Source organism: Heloderma suspectum, chromosome 7 (assembly GCF_057233095.1).
Source record: "Heloderma suspectum isolate Gila_16-S chromosome 7, 16-S_ref, whole genome shotgun sequence".
Classification (NCBI taxonomy): Eukaryota; Metazoa; Chordata; class Lepidosauria; order Squamata; family Helodermatidae; genus Heloderma; species Heloderma suspectum.
Genome location: NC_139464.1, coordinates 93995553 through 94007700, shown reverse-complemented (window position 1 = coordinate 94007700; position 12148 = coordinate 93995553). Strand labels below are relative to the sequence as shown.

General features: G+C 43.8%; 1 protein-coding gene across 1 annotated transcript in view; it reads right to left on the bottom strand.

Annotated features, from left to right (window-relative positions):
* IL17REL (interleukin 17 receptor E like) overlaps positions 1-12148 on the bottom strand; it is an 85296-nt gene that overhangs the window by 52489 nt on the left and 20659 nt on the right. Inside the window, exon 2 of the mRNA XM_084810942.1 lies at positions 1284-1311. Coding sequence (XP_084667068.1) covers positions 1284-1311 — 28 coding nt within the window. The remainder of the gene's footprint in view (positions 1-1283; positions 1312-12148) is intronic.

Below are 12148 nucleotides of genomic sequence, written 5' to 3'. Positions count from 1 at the left end.
ACGAGGGGGAGGGGACAGGGAGCACAGTTTCCTGGCTCCAGCCTCAGAGCCAGGAAACTGAACAATCGTATGGCCCCCCAGATGCTGTCTAGGGGCCACAGGATTGCTCTGACTGTATGCAATCCTATGCATGTTTAGACAGAAAAAAGTCCTACAATTCCCAGAATCCCCCAGCCAGCTCTAGAAACCCTCTGTCTACAGAAAAAGCTTGGATAGAAACTTTAGCCTTCATTTGCACGTGAGGTCAGTCAGTGCCACCTCCAGGTTTCTTGGCCTTGGTCAAGGCAACCTCAATGGACCCCCTCCCTCAGGGAAGCTTTCTTCTCACTGCCCTTGTCATCAGCTGCTGACTCCTCCACCTTTTTCTCAGCATTGCTAGCACTTGCTTGACAAGCAGAGAGCCAGTGTCAGGATTCCCTTTTGCCCCTGTTGTAAACTTCAGAACACAAATCAAAACACAGACAAGAGGCTTCCATTCTCAGCTTTTACTCCACTATTTCAATGGGTCATACAGATGCAAATGGTCAGTGACTCACAGTCTACAAAAGAAACACCTTCAGGGAGTTCAAAGGAAAGCTACGAAAGTTGCCACCATCTGAAGAAAAGGCGGGCTACTGTCCTAACTTAACAGGTGGGGGTGGGGGATCTCCCTCTCTCTCGTGAGGCCTCTAAGCACCACTGTTCACGCCAGGCTAATCGGGCAGACTGTCTAAGATCCGCCTCTGCCATCTCTCTCTTAGCTCTGCATGTGTGCCTGACGTCTAAGAATTCAGGCTCCCCAAGCCCCACCTCTCCCTGTTCGCTATCTCTCACAGGGGTGTGTGGAGAGAGGCCCTCTCCATCCATCTGGGCCTTTGAAGCCTGAGGAGTCTGTATCTCTATCTCTGGACAAGCCTGGGAAATTTCCTCCTCCACCTCCTGCAATTCCTCTTCAGAACCTGAGCCACTAAGCCACTCCCTGTGCTCAGAGGCAACCGTGACAGCCAGTGAGCAAGCAGGCAGCTTGTCCTCCTTCACCACCACTATTCGAACAGAGGAAGAGGCAGGTGAACAAGCACACTGCAATGATGAACAGGAGGAGCAACTCTAGGGGGTCCTTGTCAGTGGGCCCCTACTGAGGTGTGGGCCAGTGGCAGGTTTTGACAAGCTACTCTTTAAAAGAGTTACTGGAAGTGACTGAAAATAATTGCAGGAAGTGAGCTCTGAAGGATCTTTCAAGTCTGGTTAGTTATTTGGATATTTTGCATTCTAGAAGTGACAAACAATGAAAAGATTATACTTACTAGAAGTTTGGGTTTTGCAAAGAAATCCCTGGAGGAAAAAAAATATAGGAGCTATTATTTAAAATGTTGCATCGAAGGAATAAATGTGATTCTAAAATAAAAAAGTGACTATGCAGTATACATTTACAAACAATGTTAATACATTAACATTAAAGAAGTTCAGTCTAATGACCCAGTACTATAAAATATGGTAGAAAGACTGATTGTTATACTTCAGTTAAAGTTTGTGACTTGAATCCAGTTCAATAAATGCATATAAACCTGTTGGTTTCAGTTGGCTTAAGGACACCTCTCTGTTGAGTTGTATATATATCTAAGATGGGCAAATGGCCTGAAGAAGTTGAGACACGACAATTGTCTTAAAATATCTGAAAGGATGTCACATGGAACAAGGAGACTTTTTCTCTGTTGCTCCAGAGGTCAAGATTAGAATGAATAGGTGGAAATTGCAGGGAAGCAGATTTTGGCTAAACGTTGGAAGAAGTGCAGGACATGGAATAATGGGCTCAAGTCACAGGAAGCCAGATTCCAGCTGAACATCAGGAAAAACGTCCTGACTGTTACAGCAACACGACAATGGAACCAATGACCTAGGGAAGTGGTGGGCTCTCCCACACTGGAGGCATTCAAGATGAAGCTGGAGAGCCATCTGTCAGGGATGCTCTGACTTGGATTCCTGCATTGAGCAGGGGGTTGTCCTCGATGGTTTTATAGGCCCCTTCCAACCCTATTATTATATGATTTTATGATTCTAAGTGTCATCATAGTACAAACTGTACAACAGTGGACCAGACCAACTTAGGACAGTGGGTTCTCCTTTGCCTGAAATATTAAAGCACCATTGCTGGATGGCTATCTCTTAGCTAGAGCTACATCCTGCATTGCAGATCCTGCACTGAACAAAGGGTTGAACTAAATTACCTCCAAGGACCCTTCCAGTTTTTTGAATTCATAAATAAAAATAAACTGAAAATCCTTTAAACCTGTGATCACTCATATACTCGTCATTTGATAGACTGTGTAAGTGAACTCAACCTGAGATGGGTGACCTGCTTTAGAATGCTTTGGTGTGTGTTTAGCTTGCAGCATACCACAGTCTGAAAAACTATTATATTCTGGATTGACTCAGAGGTGACTTGTCAAACTCTCAACATGCCAGATTAATTTTTCAACATGCCAAGAGATTGACACAACTCAAATGCTGTTGCTGCCTGCCTACTTCCTATGAACCATGCCCTTATGCTGCCATTACCAACATCATTTTATCTTCTCTGCTCCCATGTTAATTGTACTGTACACACATAAATGGTATGTTTAAAATGGCCAGAGAAATGGGTATTGTACAGAGCATGCTGCCGTGTTAGTTTCTTTCCATACAATGGTTTTAAGTATACTGCTTACTGATGTGCAGCAAGGTAATTCATGGAAGATAAGGCTACCAATGCCTACTAGACATGATGGCTATATATTACCTCTAGTATTGAAGGCAGCAGACCCAGCCCAAGGTGTCTCACCTCCTGAAGCAAGAACACATGCACCCCTTCCCTGCTGTGTGCATTAACCCAACCCTGGCTGCCTCGCGCCTCTTCCTGCAGCCTCTACCTTTCACCCCTTCCTGGTTGTGGGACTCTTGCAAGAGCTTCGCCAACTGGCCAGAGCCCCATGGCAACAAAGCTAAGGGGAAGGGGGGCACAACGGGAAGGAAACAGGGCAAGTGGCTGCTCCAGAGAGCCCCACCAGCTGTTCTCTCACTGTGGCAAATGCCACAGCAGAATAGCGGCTGGTGGGGCTCTCCAGAGCACCTCCTGGAGACGGTGGCAAACCCTCCCGGCAGGGGCAGGCAGAGCAGCACAATTCACCATTGCTCCTGCTCCACCACCTGATGTGGACGCCTCAGTCTACCTCATGATAGGGCTGACCCTGAAAGGCAGTATACCTCTGTATGCTAGTTGCTGGGGAATACAAGTGGCAGGTGCTGTTGCACTCACGTCCTACTTGTGGGCTTCCCATGGGCAGCTGGTTGGCCACTGTGCGAACAGAATGCTAGACTACATTGACCCTTGATCTGATTCAGCATGGCTCTTATTTTCTTAAGGTAGGCAAGATAAGGACATTCCAGGATGTTGACATGGAGGTGGGTGCTAATGACTGGCAACAGATGGAGAGAATGCTGTTTCATAAGCAAATTCAGGTATTCAGACCAAAACCCAAATTAGGCTTATTTGGGTCTTACCAGATGTGTGAATACATTTCTAAGGCATATCACCAATAGAATAAAAAGTCACATAATGAGTACAATATAAAATTACACAATGGGCGAACTCCTCCTTCTATATCTAGAATAGTTCCTTTGATCTAACCAGAACATCTGTTTTTAAGTCTTATCTACACCTATTCTTGTCTTCTCTCAGGAAGAAAAAAAAATCAGGATTTTGGCTACAATCCAACAGTGGATTCAGTGGGGGAAATGCAGCCTTTATCTTTAATAGGTGAACAGCCAGTTATTTACTCTCTATCAGCCTGTTCCTCCGCAACAGCTTTTTGCTTTATATTTGTTCTTTTCATTTGAAATGATGTTGTGGCTGAATGGTTTTGAAAGAAGATACAGAAAGAAACTTGAGCTACTTGGAATTCTTTGCTCTGACCCACTGTCCTACATTCAAAAGAAGAATTAGACTAATGAGTCATTACTTAGCCAGGAAGAATTTTCCACCCACCATTATTATTTGCTCAATTGCACCGCGTACACATAGTAATAATAAAAAAGAAGGACATTAACAAACTGGAGTACATCTGGAGAAGGGCATGGAAGATGGTGTGCAGGCGTAAGACATTTTGCTGCCTGGAGCACCTTTTAGATCTATTTAGCCTTTTGTTTTGTTTTGTGTTTTCAGTTTTTTTTAATGCTGTTACATTTGCTGCTGCTCTGCTGTTACTGGATTTAATTTTCTTGTTAGTCACTCTGGGGAGTCCTTTGGACTGAAGAGGCAGGATAAAAAAAAAAACCACCTGAATAAATAAACACTTTTTGATTTCTCTTTAGGGTGGCCATTTGTGAATTGTCAAAAAAGAGGGCATGCATTATCAAAAAAAGAGGACAAAGGAGGGATGCCTATTTGCATAGACTCCACATATGCTGATTTATATGTACAGGTGCAAATGTGGGCATAATCATTATAATTTAAATAGAAATAACAGTACATGTTACAATATTGTGGAAGACCGTGATCAGGTGCCCTGTGTGTCTTTCTCAGTCCACTGTCCAGGCGCTATTGATGGGCAAATTCAAGGCAAATTCAAGCTGTTCTTATTGGTGGTTTTTTATATTTAAACCAGCATTGGACTGGACACCCCCTGAAACAGAAGACACCTTCAAAGAGAAGACTGTCCTCTGTAAAAGAGGACACATGGCCGCTGTACTTCTCTTGCTCTTTTCTTCTTTTTTTTACATATGGAATTTGCTGGGATAATTTTTTAAAAATACACGGAAAAGTTGGTGGATGGCTGCTGAAGGTTCCATTGAGTTCCATTGGGCTTACTGCCTGATTTTCAATGTCAGATTCTGCTTCCTGGTACAAGGGGAACAAGATTGCTTAGTCATTCTTCTCTAGATAATAAAGAAGTTTGCTTATAAGCAAAGCTTAAATTACACATATTTTCAATGTGTAGTTCAAACACTATTTCATTTGCATTTCATATTTAAATTATATACACAACACACACACACACACACACACAGAGTCTCCCATATATTTTTCTGCTATTTTTTGTTTTGTTTTGTTTTTTAGCCGCAGCCACTTGTGTGCCCATTCTAATCCATCAGTAAGGAAACAAATGAACTAGTAACATAAAAGGGCTGGGCAGAAGATAGATCTGGATTTACTGGTAGCTCTCTGGGTGGTTTGCATAAGTTCAGCAAGGATTCCTCACTCAGTTATTTAACTATGGGCAGAATCGAACAGGGCACTTACACACACACACCCATCTTTTCCACCCTGCTGATTCCCTTACGCAAGCAGTTGGTCCCACTGACTGCACTGCAGAACCAGGACCCACTGCTTAATGCAAGGGAGATTTAGTGCTTCCTTAACAAAGACCCAGAATGAGTGGAAATGCTCATTTCTGGAAGGAGGCAAGTCAGCAATGCTCCCTTATGGGAGCTCCACTGAACTGCCTCCTTTCAGAAATAAGCATTTCTGCTTGTTTCAGGTTGTCCTGGAAGTGTAAAAGCACCATTGTGCAAGCAGTAGGGGCTGTTCATGCAATGCAATCAGCAGGGCACTCCAGGTTTGGTGGCCTGCAATCCCCGTCATCTCCAGCAGTGCAACCTGAAACCATCACATTGTTGCAGAACCCAGAGTCAGAGAGACCACGGAGTGAAGGAAAAAGAGATTCTTTATTTAACGCGCGGGCTTAAGGCTGGAATCATTTCCAAAGAGCCAGAAGCCCCGAAATACATCAGCACATTGGTTTTATAGACATTGTGACACATATGAAACGGCTCCTCCTCCCCCTCCCGCGTGGGGTTGCAGTCCTCAACATTTTTTCTCTTAGCACCATTGTTTATAATACAAAAACTGGGTTATAGGGTAGCCATGATAAGGAGAGAACAGAAGAGAACAGCAGAGAACAAGATATACAATTGTATGACCTTTGACAAGATAAGGAATTCCTGTGTCTCGTCAGCTTACAACAATATATTCAAGGGAGAAAGAGCTCAGCAAGAACATGAAGCATGAGACTGCATGAGGCTACTTAGTCTGACCCCCGATATGGCTGCTACATTCCCCCCTTAAATGCATAATTTCATTACAATTATAGCATTTCTGATAACCATACAAAGCTTTTTGTGACATACATATTACTTAGCCTCTTCTTGGGCTATTAGAGCGTAGAGGGCAGCAGTTTTACTAGCTGAGACATAAAACAGATTGGTTAAACAGCGCATAAGACAAGGAACGCAGAGACATAACAGAACTTTTATGAACAACACTGGTAGAATTAGGATGAACAATGCTTCAAGACAGCTAAGATCTGGAAGCCAAGGGGTTAACTAATTGAGCTAATTGTTTTGTCTTATTGTTTTGTTAGCTACTGTATTGTGCAGCTTGTTGATTTGTTCATCTACAGCATTGCCATTATCAGTTAAGTTAAAACAACAGAGCTTTTGGAGTGTCTCACAACTTAAATGATGAAGAAGGAAGAGGTAATCTATACCAGCTCTATTTTCTAGAACTGCACCTCTTAGATCACGCAACTCTTTATTTAACAATGACAATGCTCGTGAGGTGGCATTTATGCTTTTGGCTAAGCTGCAAGCTAACCGGTTGATCTCCAGACTATTAGCCAAGGCTAAACCTGGAACCCCAACCAGTGACATGGTTAAGGCCAATTTTTCTGAGTCAGAATATAACTGCACATGACTATTACAATTTTTAGTTAGTTGGAGTGCTCGAGGCTGCCATCGATGGATTTTCTCGGGCTACAGGGGAAGAATTGGCACCAGTTCAATTGGCGGCTGAGGCAACATGGGTGGTTATTAGACAAGTTGGCAGGAATGAATGACCAAGTGCGGGAACTACATGTCTAAAACCATCTATGAGGCAAAAGTATGTGGGCATCATTAAAAGATATGTTTTGAATTTTATTACAGTGGAAGGGGGCCAGGGATAGCTTTGTATCTTCTGGAAAATTTTTGACAATTAAGCATTCGTGCACACGTAGCAACGATGGGGGTGCGTAGAGTGAACTCTGTAGGGGGTAGGATCTTTGCAACTACGCCCCAATTAGCATTTTGGGAATAAGTTAAACTTACACCATAAACTCTTAACATGGTATCTTTTTGAATTTTCCCAGGATGTCTACAGACAGGTATTAGGCAAGAGCTAATAAGCCTGTTTGCAGGTATACCTCTTGGCAAACAAAAATGTTTTACTTTCGTGATGTTAGCCAGGTGAAGCCAGTAATTATCAGCAAATCACTGGGACAAACTTCTTCCAGGGGCAGACCCCCCTTTCTGCACCTTATTAAGGAAACACAATGCAACACTACTAACACTACAACACGCATGTTTGATCTTCTTTGGGATCTGACTGTACGCCGGGCAGCTATTCACCTGGCAAACTGCAGTAGTGTCTAGTCCCCTTCTTCAATTCTCCAGTTGCAGGTCTGACCGTACGCAGGGGGACAGTCTCCCGGTGTGTCCACAGTAAGGTCTAGCCTGCGTCTTCTTACTGCTTTTTCAGAATGATTTTTAAAGGATTTTCAGGATTTCTGTTTACAGTCTACTTTCCCCCTCTCGCTCTCTTGACTCGTGTCCAATGTATCCAGGGTTTAACTCCAGCTGCTTTCATAGCTGCGGGGGTGGAAAGTATGACAGTTTTCAGTCTTCTCCATCTGGGAGTCAAAGGGTTATTTTTCCCTCTTTAACTCATACTTTAACTCTTGGTTGGAAAGGATGAACTTCTGTGATAGGAATGGCTTATTTTTTAAGACAAAGCGATGCTGGGCTTGAAGAACTTTGCTCAGTGTTTGGACTTCTTGTTTAAGGCTAACGTTTGCTTGCTCTTGATGCCGCTCTAGTGTCAATTATGAAGTCAATGTCACGGCCCCTCACAGTCAATGTCACGGCCCCTCTCAAGCTGTCTCCCTCTTCGCCCATTCTGGCCCCTTTGGTTTTCTCCTTTATGTATTTGATTTATTTTATTTGGGCATTCATGCCACTAATGTCTATCTTGTCTACACTGGGCACACTGATTCTTTTTTAAGAATCTTCTGCCTCTGCCGGGTCGTCTTCTTTTTTTCTTTCGTCCACGCCACGTCTTCTTGGGCCTCTGGGTTGAGGGAGGGGGGTATACTGGCGATAGGCATTTGAAAGACGCTCCAAGTACGCTCTGGGGCCTCGGTGGCACCTTGCAGCACTTTAGACACTTTGGTCATATTAACTGACTTCTTCATACCTGCCTTTATGGCTTTTAACAGCAGGGTTTGATACTGGGTGAGGCGCTCTAGCCCCACTTGTGTTTTGGGATTCCAGCGGGGGGGGGGGGTTACTTACAAGGAGACTTTATTGGGTAACTTACAGCACACAGGCATACTTAATGGTTGGATCATTCTCTGAACCACGAACTATTGGGCTAAATGGGTTTTATACCATACATGTTACCCATGAGGCAACACAACACTAGCAAGCATTTTCAGCATAGGCTAGAAGTGTTTGGTTCTCAGGCACAGCTTCCTGTAAACAACTTCGCTTCCCAAAGTGCTTGATAACCCTTTTATTTATTAGTATGGGAAGACAATTTTTTTCTCTTTCTTTTGCTTTCTTTTTCTTTGCTGATCTGCCTGTATTGCAGATCATGTTTCAAACTTTTTATATAAAACTTTCTGCTCCATGCACCAGCCTTGTCTCTTTATTTGTCTTTTTTAAGTTAAACTCACTTACTTAAACCTTTCTGCCTTACACTAGTCCCAATGGCACACATTTGGGATAGGCTCTTCTTCTCCTTTTAGTTACATTTTTTTCATCTTAAAGAACTATTACATTATTTTGGCTACTTTATCCCAGGTAATAAGCTCCAGGCACAATCAGCTGCTTTTAATTTACCCTGGGGGCAACTATGGCCATGCTTCTTTTCTACAAATGTTTTTTCTTTGCCTCTTTTCTTCCTTTTTTTTTCTCGCTTCTCTATCTGTCTGCTACTTTCTCTATTTCCTTCTTTTCTACTTGCCTTTGTCTTTTCTCCTTGTCATCCATCGGGAACCACACTTAGTATCATTTGGAGTTGCAACTAACACTAATTTGCAAATATCACATATATTTCATGATATTTAAGAAATCATAAAATATACACAACAAACTTTTTCTGCAATTTAACACAATGAATGGAAAACACTTTTTGCATGGTAAGGCATGATGGAGCAGATCCAGCAATTATACTGCTCTTCTGGCTGAAAGCTCAGGGCCCATTAAAATCAAGGGACGGGCATACCCACACACGCAAAGAGTTCTAGGTCACCATTTTTGCATCGGCAACTTTATGCTGCATGAGTTTTAGCAGAAGGAAATCTAAAAGTCATAGATCAAACTCAGCTTGCTGTACACTGAGCTGACTACAAACACAGACACACGGTCCACAGCGATGAGAGTTCAAGTTTATCCAAAGCTTCACAGCACTGTCCATGGCAAGTCTTTGACAATTTAAAATTTTAGTCCATGTGCAGAGTGTCTCTAAAAAGCCCAGATGATGATGGAGGCAAACAGAGAAGGCTCTGGGCAATGAAGATGAGATGTTTCCAGCAAAGGCTCTCCACTTTTGCATCAGTTTAAAAAGGGAAAGTGTGGCCCTACACCACTTCTGACAGACAAGGGCCTTTAACTTTTTAGCAAGGCCTCTGTCTAAACAGAGCGGCACAGCTCAGCTCTCTAGCTGTGACGCTTTAACTTGGGCAACTCTTCTGTAAATTTTATTTTACTTCTGTCAGGTTCTCACAGCCATTCTAAAAACTTACTCTTTTTTTTTCTCTTCTAACCTGGTACACGAAAGCACTGAAACACTGAGTGCCGAAACTCAGGACGCTGGGGGGTGATGGGCATCGCCTTATACTTGCATTTTTCAGGCAGCCATTAATCTTCGGGGAGGCGGTGGGGTGATTTGCAGGACTTCAAAGGCAAGCTTCTCAGTTTGTTTGTATTTGTAAATCCCAAGCTCAAAACAGGACACGATGAGGTACAGGGCAGCCAAATTCTTGCTTTGGCACAGGCAACAAATAACTCAGGTTAGCTTTCTTCGCTGGGGTCTCAAACAGGAAAACAGTCTTAATTTAAAGTTGTAACATCACTGACAGCATCAGCCAGCCAGCTACACAGATCTCATTATTTTTTAAGACAGTTGCTCCAGTATCTTCTTTTCTTCTCAATCAGGTTGGGTCTCCCAGCTTACACAGTTTATTGCAGCTTTCAGGAGCATGGTAGTAGTGTGATTTTGGCTTGGCCAGGAACATGCTGTCTGGTTTCTCGGTCTCTTCAGCACACACACTTAGGCAGTGTAACACTGGACACTTAAATCAGTGAGATTTCTTCATTGCAGGGAATCCCACGGCAAAAGCTTAATGGTTACGCTCTTCAGAAATCATATAGCCAATGGTCAGTAGCTACAGGCTCTATGCAATTCTAACACAGTTCAAAGCTAAACACGGTTACCTTGACAGAGATCTTCAACATGGTCTTTCCGCTTCATTCTGCTTTGGGACAGTCTTATGGCACACTTTTCACTCGAAGAGGGGTCTAGCCTGTGCTCTGGGGGCTGATTCTTCACCTTTATTTTCTATTTTGCCTTCATTTTCTGGGTCTTCATTTTCAGTTTCCATTTCTTAGGGATTTCATCTCAATTAGGCGAGATGATGATGTTGCACAACTCAGAACGTTGTGGGCAATTTTCCTGCCCCCCCCCCTCTTGGCGCGCTAGGCTAACAGGTACTTCTTCGGCCTTACACTCTCACGCTCCCACGCTTTGTTAAAAGCCAGACTGTCCTGCAACATTTTTCTAATTAACAGCCTCAGATCTTGTTTTTTTTTTTCCTCTCAGCTCGACCTTGAGCTTTTTGCTGTTTTCTCTCTCTATTCTGAATCTTTTTTTTTTTAAACCCTTTCTTTCTTTGTTTGACATACATCTCAAGGGGGTGCAAGGTTTGCTTCCCCCACCACCCATAGCCTCCCTCCTAAATTGAAGACAGACACAATTAGGGAATGGGAATTGGTCAGTGAGTAAGGGGTCTCACTGGCCGACACAAGAGGATTTTACACACCACGCACTTTGCTACTGGCCTGGGCACCCGGACAGCCAACGGTATGCGTCAGAAACCGCAGTAGCCACTCACACAATCATCAATCTCTCCACTGCATCCATATGTCCCTGCCACCCACTTTTCCCACTTTTTACCAGAGCGGAAAGCGGCTTCCCCAGCTTCCTCAGCTTCCTACTGAGTACTGGCATGCTGGGTACTGGCGCCCACTCGGGGGTGTGATCAGGCCCCCCTTCTACCCGCAAGGAGTAGGTTCTTTTGTATACGTATACCACCAACACTGACCTTCTTCATAAGGTGGGGCCCTCTTTTTTTCTGCCCAGTGGCCTTTCTCCCTAAAGGCGGGGCCCTCTTTTTCCCATATTCTTGCCTTTCTCCTGAAGGCTTCCAATGTGGGTTTCAACTCAATTGCAGCTGTGATACAGGCAGGGCTCAAGCTTCCTCCGCTTCCCAAGGTTCTCTTGCTGCTCGCTACCGTTTGGGCGATCCCGGTGCAGGCTTTCTCCCATTCACTCGACAAAAAGGTCGGTGGCGCCAAGAAAGGGAGGCATGCGCCGAGCTCGTCTTCCCGGTGCGGCGATCAAGAGCAGGCAACTGCCACCTGTCTGGCTCAGAGCTTGCCACATCCGAGTCACGGCACCATTTATGTTGCAGAACCCAGAGTCAGAGAGACCACGGAGTGAAGGAAAAAGAAATTCTTTATTTAACGTGCGGGCTTAAGGCTGGAATCATTTCCAAAGAGCCAGAAGCCCCAAAATACATTGTTTTTATAGACATTGTGACACATATGAAACGGCTCCTCCTCCCCCTCCCGCGTGGGGTTGCAGTCCTCAACATTTTTTCTCTTAGCACCATTGTTTATAATACAAAAACTGGGTTATAGGGTAGCCATGATAAGGAGAGAACAGAAGAGAACAGCAGAGAACAAGATATACAATTGTATGACCTTTGACAAGATAAGGAATTCCTGTGTCTCGTCAGCTTACAACAATATATTCAAGGGAGAAAGAGCTCAGCAAGAACATGAAGCATGAGACTGCATGAGGCTACTTAGTCTGACC